This window comes from Podarcis erhardii, assembly GCF_964252035.2.
Source record: "Podarcis erhardii genome assembly, chromosome: 11".
NCBI classification, from domain to species: Eukaryota; Metazoa; Chordata; class Lepidosauria; order Squamata; family Lacertidae; genus Podarcis; species Podarcis erhardii.
Window position 1 is genome coordinate 45,592,418 of NC_138501.1, and position 16,200 is coordinate 45,608,617.

The window sequence follows — 16,200 nt, forward strand, 5'->3', positions numbered from 1 at the left end:
TTATTCTGTTCATTTGTATGAGGCAGGAAACAATGGTTCTGAAATGACACTCAGGGCGCTTCTGGGCTGCCGCAATTTTCAGTCACGTGCCAGCAAATTCAGGTTGCGCAGTTAAAGTGGATTTGAAGCTCTCGCAAACAAGCCTGCTTCTTCCGAAAACCAGACTTGTTTGCAACAGGGAATGCAATAAGAAAAGGAACTGGAAAGTGCAGGATAACAGCTGATCACTGCAGCATCATATAACCTCCCTGCACACAAATTGAAATGAATGCCCTACAAACAGCATACAAACAGGATGAATGCGCAGGAAGCAGCCTTTGCCTCTGGTACTACATTCTTTGTAAGGAGATGTATGGGGAGGAAGAGCCTTAGATTAGACAAATTAGCGGAGGAAAAGCTGTCTGAAGCTCCTGTGAGTTGATAGCAATGGGCAAGTTCCTTTTACTTCCCTTCCCAAAGCATGGTGGTTGGAAATGTGAAAACTGAGAGTTCTGGCAAGATATGCCTTGTTTGGGAGCTAGAGCAGTTAGGCACAACACTACAAGCTCCCCACACAGTGGCGTAGCGTGGGTTGTCAGCACCCGGGGCAAGGCAAGTAATTTGCGCCCCCTAACCCGTGGATTTGTGCCCCCTAACCCGTGGATTTGCGCCCCCTAACCCTAACCCCCAGATGTTGCGCCCGGTGCGGCCGGCCCCCCCTGCACCCCCCACGCTACGCCACTGTCCCCACATCCTTTCCTTCCTTCCTTCCTTCGCCTCCCTCCCTCCCTCCCTCCCTTCCTTCCTTCCTTCCTTCCTTGAGCTTTTTGTTCAACGGAGAACTTCTCTGGGGTTTTTAATGGACCTTGAGACTGTCTGACTCTCTCTGCATCCTCTGAATGTCTAAGGCACTACTTTGGGGAAAGTTTTGCTTCACTTGGTGCAAAGCCTAAATCACTCCAAAGGAGTCTGCATTTGGTGTCGAATTCAGCATTCAATGGAAGCCGGGGCACATCCTTAACAGCTATAAAGAACCTTCTAGCTGGGGTGCAGCACATCTCTGAGTACTAGCTGTTGGGGAACATTGGAGGTGAAGGGCTGTGGCTTCCATGCCCTTTTAGCTGTCTTCCAAGGGGCACCTGATTGGCTGCTGTGAAAAAGAGGATGAGATAGATAGTCCTTGGTATGCCCCCACTCTTCTTTGTACGCTCACTGTAATTAACACAATGCCCCAATATTTTCTATGCAAGTCCACTTGCTCAGTTCTGTGTGTTATGAATCCCATTTTAGCCACCTTCCTCCTTGTTCCTACATCTGAGCCTCTGCTCTGTTTTGTTTGAGGCCTTGTCTATACATATAGAAGAGTGAGGTTGCAGGATACAATCCTGAGGTGGTAGGATGGGGCTGCACTACCAGTTCAGATTGCAGGTGGGGTATAGTTTTGGCTGCTCTTCCATGCAAAAAACAACAACACAAAAACAAAAAACTCAACAAAGCCTACACAACAGAACTCACCACAAGTAGAAAGGGAACCCAACAGGGGTCTCAGCCTTTTGCCTCATGTGCTGGCTTTCTGTGTGGAAGCATTCAAAATTAGCTTCTCTGCTGAAAATCAGAAGTGATGCAGCTCATTCAACCACCTCCTTGTCCAGCAGTTCTCAACCGGTGGGTCCCCAGATGTTGTTGGACTACAACTCCCATCATCCCTGAACTCTGGCCTTGCTAGCTAGGGGTGATGGGAGTTGTAGTTCAACAACATCTGGGGACCCACAGGTTGAGAAAGGCTGTCCTTATCTCTCCCCACCCCACCATACTGCTGCATGAGTAGATCAGGCTACATTCATCAGTGCAACGGCAAAGTCCTTTTTCACCTTTCCCTTATCCTTCAGGTCCCTTTTCAGGAACAGGATTTATAAACCACTTAATCCTTCACACCTCTATGAAGATTACATAAAATAAACGTCAAAATTACCAAGAGAACCAGGTGTTAAGAACAAGGTAACAACTGGGTGTGGGAGTGGGGCTCTGGGCACCCCAACTTTTCAAGGAGGGGATCCTCAAAATTCTGTGGCAGCCATGCACACATGCTGCACGATGTGTTCACCTCAGTAATGCATGCCATGCAACGTGCTTACATCACTCATGTGTGCCACACAGTGTGTGCATGACCTGTCAGCCAGCCCCATCATGTGCATGAGTGACATCAGCATGCCCCATGGCATGCATGCATGTTGTGTGGCTCCAGCCCCCTTAATCATGGGGGCTAGCCGATATGCTTACAAGGCAGCCATTTTTAAACAAAACAAAACAAAACCATAATTTAAAAACATGTGTCTTACAAAATAAAATGTGGTACCAAAAATACCTGTCAGCTTTGCATATCTAGGTAGCTCTTGTCTTAAGCATTTGCTTTTATCAAATGATATCACAACGAATTCAAGAAAGGGAATAAATATTTATTATTCCTGATACTTCTTACAAGAGCGCTGCATTATGACACTTAAAAAGAACACCTTAAAATATCCATGGTCTTTTAACTCTAAGCTGTACTACAACATGAAACAATGCCTCGCAAAGCAGCAATAATTGCCCAGAAAACCTCCATTTTTCAAGCACATTCCCATTGTTATTTTCACATTTCACTTTTCCAAATCTCAATTTATTATTCTGATACCACGTAGGCAGGGAAATTAGCAGTGCTGTCACCCGAATGATAAAGAGCCCTGCCTTTGATTCTATTTGTGTTTACTCGGAATCGCTACAAGGTATGTAAGGAAAATGGCATCTACTTTATGTTCCAGAATGTCTATTAAGATCAAACACATTCAATTGTTTACTTTGCCCATTTATAACGGAATGCTAAAGTTGGAGAGAACAGTTTGTTACGCTGCATGACTTTCCAGCAAAAACAAATTAATTCCAAGGCTTTTGCCTCATGGAGAAATGCCGTCCAGACGTTCTCTTGAGTTACTCGTTTTATTCAGTGGCAGTGTGAAGTGACAGCTACGGGCTATTATTTTAGTAGAAATGTTTATATTACTTAGCGTGCATTAACGCCTAGGAAATATGAGTGTAAAGGACATCATTGTTAGGGGCTGCAGCAAAGCTTTTCAGGTTAGGGCTGGGTAATAAACTGGATTTTGCTTGCGATTTAATGAGAAACTTCCTAATCTGCACTTCTCAGACCAATAGATTAACTGAAACACAGTTGTTCTTAGAAATTTGCTTTTCCTTGAATTTTGCACTGTGGTTCCCCAATCAGTCTGTACAAAAATGCATATATGAGGAGGAAGCGTGCAAAGAGGTGTATATATTAGTGAAAACAGTGTGCAAAATGCACTATATTAGGGGAAATGGTTGCAAAAGTATGCATCAGTCAAAACTGCATCCAGAAAGGTGATTAGAAGAAATTCACACTAAAATGCTCATATTTTCCATGAGGATTTTTCTTTTAAAAATGCAAATTGTGACAGAAGTGTGAAAGCCTGAAGTATAGATTTAAAAAAATGAGAAACAGAGAGAAATTTATAGATTCATCCATCCTTAGTTCGGGCCCACATAAAATCTGGGACTTATAATGTTTACTTTCAAAGAAGAGGTGAGCACCATGAGACTCCAGAATTAACCTCTAGCTTGGATTGAAATCTAAGGTAGAGGAAAATTCCCAACCTACTCACCCAACTAGACCTCAAATATCTGGGCCACCTATCTCCATTCCATTTAAACAACCCTTATCCTACTGGGCAGTAGCAACAGATGTTTTCTGTGGGAATTGGGGTGGTGATCTGTCCCTTCCTACCCCACTCTGGTGCACTGGTAGTGTAGCAGGCAGAAATGTCCTGATGGAAACCTACATACCCTGCAAGGAAGAAGGATGAGTTTCAAAGTCAGGGTGGTTTGGAAATGAACCAGAGCTATTTAAGGATTCTGTCTTCTTGACTTATTTTCTGGGCAAATCTGATGTGGGATGGGGTAAGTCTGATAGCTGATAGTGTACAGTATTCCCCAGACTTGGAGTCCCCAGATATTCTTGGGCTACAAATCCCATTATTGTTGACCATTGGCTATGCTGTCCAGGGAAGGTGGAGGCTGTAGTCCAATGATCTAAAGGAATCTAAAAGTTGGAAAGGATGCACTAGGAGAAGAGTTTGTGCTGCATTTTCCATATTCATTTTTATTCATCCTCAAGAGCCTAAAAAGCGTTACTTAAGGAGAGAATGTGAAGAGAGAGCTTTCTTGGGGCGGTTGAGAGAGGAGTGGGTGGGAAGGACCTATGTTCAAGTTGCTATAATATTTTGTTTCTGGGGTGGAGTCTTATGGAGCAAAACATGTTCTGTTTCCTGGTTATCACCCCCCAACATTTATATTTAAGACCAATCCATGTAGGGCCATGTTTCCATGGAAACTAGAGCATCATATGTAAGTAGGTAAAGGTAAGTAGGTAAAGGACCCCTGGACACTTAAGTCCAGTCAAAGGCGACTATGGGGTTGCGGCGCTCATCTTGCTTTCAGGTTGGGGAGCCGGCGTTTGTCCACAGACAGCTTTCCGGGTCATGTGGCCAGCATGACTAAACCGCTTCTGGCACGAGGGAACACCGTGATGGAAACCAGAGCGCACAGAAACACAGTTTACCTTCCTGCCATAGCGGTACCTATTTATCTACTTGCACTGGCATGCTGTCGAACTGCTAGGCTGGCAGAAGCTGGGACAGAGCAACGGGAGCTCACCCCATCGCGAGGATTCGAACCGCCAACCTTTTGATCGGCAAGCCCGAGAGGATCAGTGATTTAGATCACAGCGCCACCCTGTCCCTGTCATATGTAGTATATATAATGCACATGCACACCAAGGACACATTCAGACAAACATCATGGTGCATACCCAGTCAGAGGCTCCTCTCCCACCATTGGGCCTACTGAGCATCCACACATGGCTATAATATTTACATAGGGCCTACACAGAATGTGCAAATGACAGATGCACGCATCTGATTCAAAGACTGTGTGTGAGCTGTTGATCACAACATATAGAGCTACATGAATCTTATGCACCTAGGCCTAATCCAAATGTTGACACTGGGCATCAGGTATGCCAAGAGGAAAACAGGCAAATCCAGAGAGGTGACATCTCTCAAAGTAAAATAATAATAATAATAATAAAAATATGTGTAGAATCATTTCCTCATCATATATAAGACCTAATTTTCACTATGTCCCAGAGTGACCAGTGCAACCAAAGTACATTAAGTACAGTAGAACCTCTACTTACAACCGCCTCTACTTGGGCCCAATCCAAGTTGTGACCGCTGCAAACCCAGAAGTAAATACTGGGTTTGCCGTGATTCGCGCACACGCAGAAGCGGCTTCTGCCATTTGCGCATGCGCAGAAGTGGCTGCCGCAGTCTGCACCTGCACAGAAGCACACCGCTGTCAAATGCAACTGCGCACAACGGCGCTTCTACCAGCGACCCGGATCGACTTACGGACGGACCTCTGGAACTGATTACATCTGTAAGTAGAGGTTCCACTGTACCAAGCTTGATGAAAGGAGAACCTATTCAAGTGGGGGAAAACAGAACCCTCAGGACATGAAACTGGTGTTATGGGTGTTTTACCCATACATATCCAATGGGTGAATCAATAGAAGCCAACAGCTAAGCAAAGACAGCTATTTTCCTTTCCAAATACCTGGAGAGACTCAGCCATTCCTCCCCACAAAAAAAAAATGTAATTACCTAAAGTGATAATCAACTATTTTCCCCTTCATAGTAAACAAATGACTACAAGCATTTGGCTTGAAATGAAGAACAAACATCACAATGAGTTTAAAAATAGTAAGAAGAGGATAAAACGCTACCAACAATTATGCCTTGAAAAGTTGACTAAACCACCATCTTCCAACATGAGGGAGAAACTGATTTATGGATAGATAGATAGATAGATAGATAGATAGATATAGTGGTTCTTACCATGAGGCTCCAGAACTTTAATCTATAACCCACAAAAGGGTGTAAGAGCAGCTTGGAAATTATGCCAACCTTAATTATACTTAATGTGAATTATTCAGAAGTGCAGCAGAGAGAGGAAAAAATTTATTTCATACAAAGGAGCCTGACATTTTAATTGGTCCTTCAGAAAAGAGACAAAACAATTTCCTCTCAAGAAAATTTACATCTTCCCCATCAAAACAGCAGCCTCAGCCGAGCAGAACTTCATTAACAAGATTAATTATCATGCCAGTGTCTGCCTCATCAGGTGTGCTGGCCAGGTGAAGAGCAGAACACAAAGGAAGGGGTGCTGGCATCACACCTACAGCTTGGCACTGATTTCAAGAGAAGGCAGGACACAATAAGGCCATCTTACCTTGATCATTAGCCATTTTGTCAGGATGTTCCACTGCAAGGCAAAAACAACAACAAAACAACACTGTCAGTCATTTTTTATCAGTAGGCACTTCGATGCATCAAATCAGCCATTTTGTTAGCTAACTTTCTTATCAAGTTGCAGACTCTCTGTTCTCCCCCCCCCTTTTTTTTTTTACTCTCCAGTCGATTGTATCAGAATATGACAGGGAAGATTTTGACGTTATTCTTTAATTTCAGAATCATCTTGAGAGACGGAAAGTACAAGTGTCAGTCAGTTCATCTGTATCTCATAACTAATGAAGTCAGATGTTGATTGTTGAAGGAGAATAAGAAATCTCAGGTTGTCCCCACCCACAGCTCCCCTGATCTGGGGTATCATTAGGAAAGCTTAATTAAGAAGTGAGATTCAAGAAAAAGAAGAAGAAATGGTTTCTTTGAATAATTAGGCACAAACCCTCCTTCACACTGAAAGCTAGGTCGTCGTTTCATTTCAAAAGTGATTTTACATGCTTTTAAAATATAATAATCACATACAAAGGAAAGATGGGATTACAAGTGCTCCAGTTAAGTCTTCAGGATTTATAGACATTGCCAAGACTCTCAGGCTGCAGTGGCCTTCAGCTATTTATTTAAATAGTGCAGAGAACTCAGCTCAAGTTGAAATCTTACAGAATTCTGTACTGCTCTTCTATTGTTTCAGAATGTTTGGGAGTAACTATGTTAGGAGTAACCAATGTGGTGATCTCTAGATGTTTTGGACTAAAGAACCCATCAGCCTGGGGCTGATGGAAGTTGTAGTTGAAGCAATGATTCTTCAACATCAACTTCTTCGAACAGGTCATGTTGTGCAGGTGCCTGATTATCGTCTTCCAAAGCAACTACTCTATTCTGAACTTAAAAATGGAAAGTGTAATGCTGGCGGTCAACAAAAGACTGTCTCAAGGCAAATTTTAAAAAACATAGTATAAGCACCAACAATTGGGAAACACTTGCCTGTGAGCACTCCAATTGGAGAACAGCCTTTACCAAAGGTTCCATGGGCTTTGAAGACTCTCGAACTCAGGACGCAAGGGAGAAATGTACTAAGAGGAAGGTATGCTTGGCAAATCCACACCATGATCATCTCCTGCCCAGAAACCAATGTCCCCACTGTGGAAGGATGTGTGGATCCAGAATTGGCCTCCACAGTCACTTACGGACTCATTGTTAAAACTGTGTTTATGGAAGACAATCTTACTTGGCTACGAGGGATCGCAGAAGAAGAAGAAGAAGAAGAAGAAGAAGAAGAAGAAGAAGAAGAAGAAGAAGAAGAAGAAGAAGAATTCAACAACCCTGGAGGGCACCATGTTAGTTACTCCTGTGTTATGAAATGTCTGCCCAAGAAATATCGTTGTGTAGATGCTTTGCATATCTAGCAATTATGCATCAAAGGGGCACCAGAACATAAGCCCGAGTAGTTCAGTGGCATCTCATTCATCACCCAATTTCTCCTTTTTATACCCATTATCCAGTCATGCTCCTGCCCACACGCAGAGCCCACACATAGTATCATCCTCTAGCTGACCACCCAACTGAGTCGTATGCCTTTTGGGGTAGGTCAGCTACCTACATGACTGAATCTTGCTTAAAGTATGAAGCAATTGAACCAGGTTGTGTTCAGAAGGTGACAAAATACTTTTGGTCTTCATAAATGAAGGCAAGTAATAAGGGATGGATACTGTTCTATCTGTCCATTCACTACTCAATCCAATCTTTATGTTGTCAAAGGTGTGATAAAACAAGCCAGTGGGTATAAGGAATCAAATCTCAAGTCTTTGCAGTTTTCTGATAGGGGTGGCACTCTCACAAAATACATTTATTGTGTTAAATCTGCCAAACATAAATATATAACCAATTCTCCATTAGGAGAACATCTGAGGCATAATGAGTGCTGCTGATTTGCTTAGGAATATGCTATTTTGGTAATCCAGCTCTCGGCTTGTTGGAGACAGAGAAGAGGATATATAAAAAATGAAAAGCATCTTTCTATTATAGCCATGGTGGAATTTGGGTGGTTCATGGAAAATTATGGTTTACAAAACCAGAGGCAACATATCCTTGAATACAAAGGAAGCTGTATCTTTTAAAATTTAGTTGGATTAAATAAGTTGGCAATGGTAAGTCTACTAATATCTCTTACTTATGACAACTAATTGACACCTTGCCATACGAAGGTGTCATGTACCATGTCAGACCACTGGGTTCATCTGGCTCAGTACAGTGGTACCTCAGGTTAAGTTCCAGAGGTCTGTTCTTAACCTGAAACTGTTCTTAACCTGAAGCACCACTAATGGGGCCTCCTCCTGCTGCCGCGCCGCTGGAGCCCGATTTCTGTTCTTATCCTGAAGCAAAGTTCTTAACCTGAAGCACTATTTCTGGGTTAGCGGAGTGTGTAACCTGAAGCGTCTGTAACCTGAAGCATATGTAACTCAAGGTACCACTGTAGTGTCTACTCTGACAGGCAGCAGATCTGCAGGACATTGGATAGGACTCTCTCCCAGCCTGACCTGGAGATGCTGGGGATTGAACCAGGGACCCTCTGCATACAAAGCAGATGTTCTACCACTGAGCTACACCCTTCCCCTACTCCTGAGCTATGCAACAGCACAAGGGACTCTTGGCTTCATATCCCAGCTGTGCGTTTCCTGAGGTTATCTGACTGGCCACTGTAGGAAACAGGATAGTGGACTAGATCAATATTTGCTCTGATCCTGCAGGACTCTGCACAAGTTCATGCAGGTTTTATGGATTTATGTTCTTGCTATTGCGCTAATGAATAACGACCCAACAAAATGTGATTGTGAGAAGAATTCTACTAAATATCTCTCTTGGTTTTGGTCGTTGAAAATCTTACAGTCCTGCTAGGTAAAGGTAAAGGACCCCTGGATGGTTAAGTCCAGTCAAAGGCGAGTATGGGGTTGCAGCGCTCATCTCGCTTTCAGGCCGAGGGAGCCAGCGTTTGTCCACAGACTGCTTTCTAAGTCATGTGGTCAGCAGGACTAAACTGCTTCTGGCGCAACGGAACACCGTGATGGAAACCAGAGCGCACAGAAATGCCATTTACCTTCCTGCCACAGCGGCACCTATTTATCTACTTGTACTGGCATGCTTTCGAGCTGCTAGGTTACTCTGTTGCAGGGATTTGAACTGCCAACCTGCTGATTGGCAAGCCCAAGAGGATCAGTTGTTTAGACCACAGTGCCACCCGCGTCCCTACAGTCCTGCTAACCCATATTCAGCTCCTCTCCCCAAAATCCAGTTCTTGTTGCAAGGTGAGACCATATCTAGGACAGTATTCCCCAACCTGATGCCCTTCAGATGTTCTGGACTACAACTCTCATAACTGACCAACAACCATCTGTTCAAAACATCTTCAAGGCACTAGTGTGGAGAAGGCTGAACTTTATAAGGAAGTGTGTAGGAATCTACTGACCCTTTCCCTTCCACATGGAACCAAAGGACAGAAATCCTAGAGCATAATTTTATAATGGGTTTCTTCACAGGTCTATACCTATGATTTATAATTAGGGCATCAAAAACAAATACAGTTTGTCAACATCCCCTGGCCAAAACCTTTATCTCAAGCATTTATGGCATTTGTAACTAAGCTTTTTTTGCTTTTCATGTCCCTTCCACTGCTGTACTGCTAAGAGGATGTAACCCTTGTCATAAATAGCGCCATATTTCAGGGTTGCTTTGGTCTATGACATTGGTTCCTGGCAAGTTCTCTGTAACTCAGGGATGTAAGTTGGTTTCCCATTCCCACACTTGTCACCCCAGTGAAGCATTAGAGGGCACTGTAACGCTAAAAATTCTGCCTGATGTTGTCTCTTCAAAAAAGAGAGAGAGGGAGAGAAACACTCCATGATGACAATATCAGCAATTATAGAGCAGTTTTTCAAAAAAGAGAAAAGGATGATTGCAAATTTAACACCGTTGTCGATCATGTCCTGCAGAAAGCCCCAAATAAAGACCTTTCTTGTCTGTGTTAATAGGAGGGTAATGCCGATCAGAATTAACAAGCAAAGAGCAACCTCTCTCTTCCTCCCTCCCTCCCCGACTGACACATATCAGTTCACATAATTTATACATCCTTCAAATTAAGGTTACGGATGCTCTATGTACTGTGATAGCAACGCATCTCCTAGGCAATTTCCAGAGGGTTAGTCTGTTAGTCAGCTGCCGTGAAAACAACAAAGAGTCTTCTGGCATCTTAAATAGGAAGCGTTAGATCCCACTTTAGCGACCCTTAGAGCAGACCCACTGAAATAAATGGACTCAAGTCGGTCATGACTTACCCAAGGCCATTGATTTCAGTAGGTCTACTCTGAGTATGGCTTAGTCAGATACAACCCTGGAAGAAAGATGATGGCATATACTGTATTTTTCTGTGTATAAGACACACCCATGTATAAGACGCCCCTTATTCTGGGAGACTCCAAATTAAGAAAACACCCTTCAGCACAACCCATGTATAAGATGAGCCCCAATTTTAAACCTAATTTTTTGGTAGGAAAAAACCCTAGTCTTATACGTGGAAGAATATGGTACTTTTATGGAATGTAGTCCATGTCATCGGATGCATGAAGTATGTCCTTTTCATTTGGCAGGTGACACACAACTAGTTAGGAGTGGTGGATTTTCCACAGTGAGGTGAAAAGGAATGAAAGGAAAAAAATACAGACTACAGGGGGAACTGTGGGAAAACTGGGTAGAGCTCTTGCTAGCAGGTCCCCTTGATAATACTGGGGTGGGAGCAGTTTGACCACTATACTAGGAGGACTCTCCTGTGTGGGTGTCTGAGGGCCCTGCTCTTGCCGCTTACCCCCTACCTGGCCCAGGGTGGGGCCTGAAGCCTCACAGGGACTGCTATGCTCTGCTGCCCAGGAGGACTCTCCTGTGTGAGTGTCTGAGGGCCCTGCTCCTTCCTGCCACTTACCACCTGGCCCAGGGCGGGGCCTGAAGCCTCACAGGGACTGCTACGCTCTGCTGCCCAGGAGGACTCTGCTGTGTGAGTGTCTGGGGGCCCTGCTCCTTCCTGCCACTTACCACCTGGCCCAGGGCAGGGCCTGATGGGCCTCACTAGGACAGTTGCTGTTACTGCTGGAGGGGTGCAGAGTGCTTTTAAAATGTTTTAAAATTTTTCTTTTGAATTTTTTGTATGTGGGATGGATGTTTATTGGGCCTGGGAATTTGTTTGATTTTATGTTTTTGTAATTTTTACTGTTTTTTGTTTGTATTGTTTTATTGGTTTTTTGGTGTGTTTTTTTAAGGTGTTATTTTGTTCTTAAGGGGAGGGGTCAGGGCTGCCGGGGAGTAGGTCCCAGCCAACAAAATGGCTGGGGCATGTTCCACAGGGGGGGATGCACTGGGACAACCGATCTCAGTGATCACGGGTAGGAGGAGGTGTTACGCTAAGACCAGACCATGTCATTACAGAGGGGGCAGGTTTAGTCGCTGTCTGAGGACTATCCCTGCCTCCGGGTCTGGTCCTGACCGGATGGATACTAGAATCAGCAAGGGATACCCACATGACCTGAAGGTGCTGCTGTGCAATGCCAGGTCAATGATTCATAAGACCACTGCCATCCATGACTTGATTATGGATGGAGGACTTGACCTGGCATGTGTAACAGAGACTTGGTTGGATGAAGCAGATGGGCCTGTCCTTGCTGCTGCTTGTCCACCAGGTTTCTCTTACACACAGCAACCCAGGTCATGTGGGCGGGGAGGGGGGGTTGCAGTGATTTTTAGGAAGTCATTAGTTTGCACCAGGCGTCCTATTGGGAAGACCCAGTTTTCCGAGTGCATGTTCTGGAAGTTGGGCAATAGGGGCAGTACAGGATTCCTTTTGGTGTACCGACCTCCCCGCTGCACCAAGGATTCCCTGCCCGAGCTGCTTCAGGTTGTGGCGGATGTTCTCCTGGAGACACCTAGCTTGGTTGTCCTAGGGGATTTTAACATCCATGCCAACACGACCTTACAAGGGGCTGCTCGAGACTTTGTGGAAAGCATGGCCTCCATGGGGCTGTCCCTGAATAAGTCTGGCCCAACCCATAGCCGCAGACATGCCTTGGACCTGGTGTTTACCTCTATGGATGTTGGTGATCTGACACTAAGTAAAAGCGAAACGAAAGAAGTGCCATGGTCAGATCACTTCCTGGTGCAACTGGACTTCTCTGCGACCCATCCCCTCTGCAGGGAGGTGGGACCGATTCGGATGATCCACCCCCGCCACTTAATGGATCCAAATGGTTTCCAGAGAGTGGTAGGGGATGCTTTATCCCATGTTGATGGCCTTTCAGCCGATTCCCTGGTGGCCCGCTGGAATGTGGAGTTAACCAGGGCTATTGACTGTTTGGCTCCGAAGCGCACTCTCCGATTGCATGGAGCCCGGGCAGCCCCGTGGTTTTCCACAGATCTGAGGGCAATGAAACAATCATTGAGACGGCTAGAGCGCCGGTGGCAGATAACTCATTCCGAATCTGACCGGACACAGGTTAGAGCTCAACGTTGAGCCTACCAAGTAGCGATAGCGACAGCGAAGAAGACTTTCTTCGCCGCCTCTATTGCATCTGCAGAAAACAGCAGCAGGAGACTTTTTCAGGTGGTTCACAATTTAGCGGAACCACCTGTGACATTGGGGCCCAGTATGGGCCACATGATCTCCTGCAATGATTTCGCAAAGTTTTTTGCAGATAAAATCGCTCAGATTTGGGAAGAAGTAGACTCCACCGTGGGAGCAGGGCCAGGGCGGGAGAGTGCTAGAGTCCTGTCTAGTCAAGTTGTGTGGGATCAATTCCAATCTGTTACCTCCAAGGATGTGGACAGGCTGCTTGGACGAGTGAAGCCAACCACCTGTCTCCTGGAGCCTTGCCCATCCTGGCTTATAAAAGCTAGCCGGGAAGGACTGGGCGATGGGCTTCGTGGGGTGGTGAAGGCTTCCCTCCGTGAGGGAGCCTTCCCAGACCCGCTGAAAGAGGCGGTTATTAAACCACTTCTTAAAAAACCATCTTTAGATGCGGCCACGATGGCCAATTATCTTTTTTTTTTTTAATGAATATTTATTGGCATTTTCAATAAAAACACACAAAAACAACAATTAAACAAGAAATAACAAAAATCCAAAATTTTAAAGAGAAAAAAGAAAAGACATTTAAAAACACATATAATTCCAATTACTTAAATTCATTTAACTTATTTCTCAGACCTCCTCACACCTCCCCTTCTTGTATTCCAATTTAGATTATTAATTCAGCAAATCCTTATTATCCAAATTAAAACATCCATACTTGAACATCATTGCTCATTCTTAAACATTTTTTCCTAAAGTCGACCAAAATTTCCCTTCCACGGCTTTCCCCAGTTCCAAAAAAATAACAAAACAAAATGAAAACAAAGCAAGTTGTAGTTATATACCCTTTGGATTCCCAGACTCCACCCACCCCCTTCCCGGTTTCAGTCCCAAACAAGTGTTCATCAGTTCAATAACATGTTTAGCCTGGAAATCTCACATCCGAGGCTTTTAAATCTCTTTCAGTTCCTCTCTGCCGGCCTTTTTGATAGTCCTTAATGTTGAACCCCAAATTTCGGAGAGGCTTCGGCCCAATAGGATCCATATTTTTTCCAGCCAGCCCTCCATGCTTAAAAATAGAGCCTATGGGGTACTCAAACATACTCCTTTCAAGTCCAAATGTCCCCAAAGCTTCAACTTCCACCTTGATCAAATTTATAATCCTTTGGTCTTCAGATCTCCACATAAGGGGATCTCTCAGTTTTAAACTCACCAATTCCAGCCAGGATTTCCACATCAAGTTATTATTCTCCTTTATTGCCTTCATGTCAGGCCACAAATTGCAACTCTCATTTGACATCTGCGAAGTTACAGCTCCTCCTTCCTCTTCTTCAGGTACAGCATATGTCTCCTTCTCCATATTCTCATAACACTCAGATTTCTCTTATTTGTCCAGTTGTGTGAGCTTCCTGCTTCAAATCCTTATCAACCTCAACAAAATTGTTTACTGCTGAGGCCAGAGTTATAACACTTGTAGCCAAAACATCAATTTCACCTTGTAACTTTCCCAAGAGAACAAATGTTCTATCCAGTTCAGTCAAAATTTTCCTTCCTCCAGCCATTCTTGTAATGTCCTGAACCCCCTCTAGGGGGATTGAAGTTTCTTAATGTTTTTCAGCTCACATCCAATAGTCAATTTAATTTGTATCAGTCCTTCTTTATTCCAACAAATTGTAACAAATATAACCAGCAGAGGCAACAGAAACAAACAGAAACAAAGTTCTCTTTTTCCTCTGACAGCCAATTTGACAGCTGTCAAATTCCTCAGTACTTCGTCAACAGGCTCTCTCGTGGGACACTCCCGGGTCCGGGGGGTGAAACTTCAGCTCCCAAAATTAATCTTTTATCCTTCGGTAAAATTTATTATGGTATCAAACCATGAAGGTTGAAGTCTTTTAGAAAAAAAAAGAAAAGATCCTCTCGACCTTAGATAGCAGGTTCTTTGCTTTAAATTATCTACAAAGGGGGGGGGCGGACTTCCTTTTTAACCCTTCCCCGCTCGTTCCTAATTTAACAAAGATTTTTTTAAAATTCCGAATTCCATCTTACTCACGGGTTTTTACTTTAAAGTCCAATTGTTCAAAGGAAAAAGTCAGCGCTCTCCGACAATGGCTTGCGGCTTCACTCCGCAGAATGAGCAATGCACTCACAGCACCGCGCCGCACCCCGTCTCCATTCCGAAGCCTTTAAAAAAGCTCCTTCGCAGTCTGGGGGGGCGCAAATGGTGCCCGCCGAGTCACCAGGTTCACAGGCATCCGCGCCTTGATTTTTGAGGGTCCCTGCGTCACCGCCGCGGACAAGACCCGATCCTGCGGATCCGATTCCCTCCGGAGCTCGGAGGGAATCCGCCATTAGCCGATGGCGCTAACCCGGAAGTCCATGATGGCCAATTATCGCCCAGTCTCAAATCTTCCATTCTTGGGCAAGGTGATTGAGCGGGTGGTTGCTGAACAACTCCAGGCACGCCTGGAAGAAGCGGACCATTTGGATCCCTTCCAGTCAGGATTCAGGCCTCATCATGGGACTGAAACTGCCTTGGTCGCACTGGTTGATGATCTCCGGCGGGCTAGGGACAAAGGTGAGAGCTGTTTCCTAGTTCTGCTGAATCTCTCAGTGGCGTTTGATACCATCGACCATAACATCCTTCTGGACCGTCTTGAGGGGCTGGGAGCTGGGGGCACTGTCATACAGTGGTTCCGCTCCTTCCTCCTGGGCCGTGTTCAGAAAGTGGTGGGGGGGGGATGAGTGTTCAGACGCCTGGGCTCTCACTTGTGGGGTGCCTCAGGGTTCTGTCCTCTCCCCCATGCTTTTCAACATTTACATGCAGCCACTGGGAGAGATCATCAGGAGGTTTGGGCTGGGTGTTCATCAGTATGCGGATGATACCCAGCTCTACCTCTCTTTTAAATCAGAAGCAGTGAAGGCGGTGAAGGTCCTGTGTGAGTGTCTGGAGGCAGTTGGAGGATGGATGGCGGCTAACAGATTGAGGTTGAATCCTGACAAGACAGAAGTACTGTTTTTGGGGGACAGGAGGCAGGCAGGTGTGGAGGATTCCCTGGTCCTGAATGGGGTAACTGTGCCCCTGAAGGACCAGGTGCGCAGACTGGGAGTCATTTTGGACTCACAGCTGTCCATGGAGGCACAGGTCAAATCTGTATCCAGGGCAGCTGTTTACCAGCTCCATCTGGTACGTAGGCTGAGACCCTATCTGCCTGCAGACTGTCTCGCCAGAGTGGTGCATGC

At 45.0% G+C, this 16,200-nt stretch overlaps 1 protein-coding gene across 3 annotated transcripts in view; it reads right to left on the bottom strand.

The window, feature by feature from the left end:
* DCC (DCC netrin 1 receptor) overlaps positions 1 to 16,200 on the bottom strand; it is a 944,701-nt gene that overhangs the window by 66,629 nt on the left and 861,872 nt on the right. For all 3 annotated transcript variants that reach the window (XM_081881357.1, XM_081881356.1, XM_081881358.1), the window contains exon 21: positions 6,343 to 6,375. In XM_081881357.1, the coding sequence (XP_081737483.1) occupies positions 6,343 to 6,375 (33 nt within the window). The remainder of the gene's footprint in view (positions 1 to 6,342; positions 6,376 to 16,200) is intronic.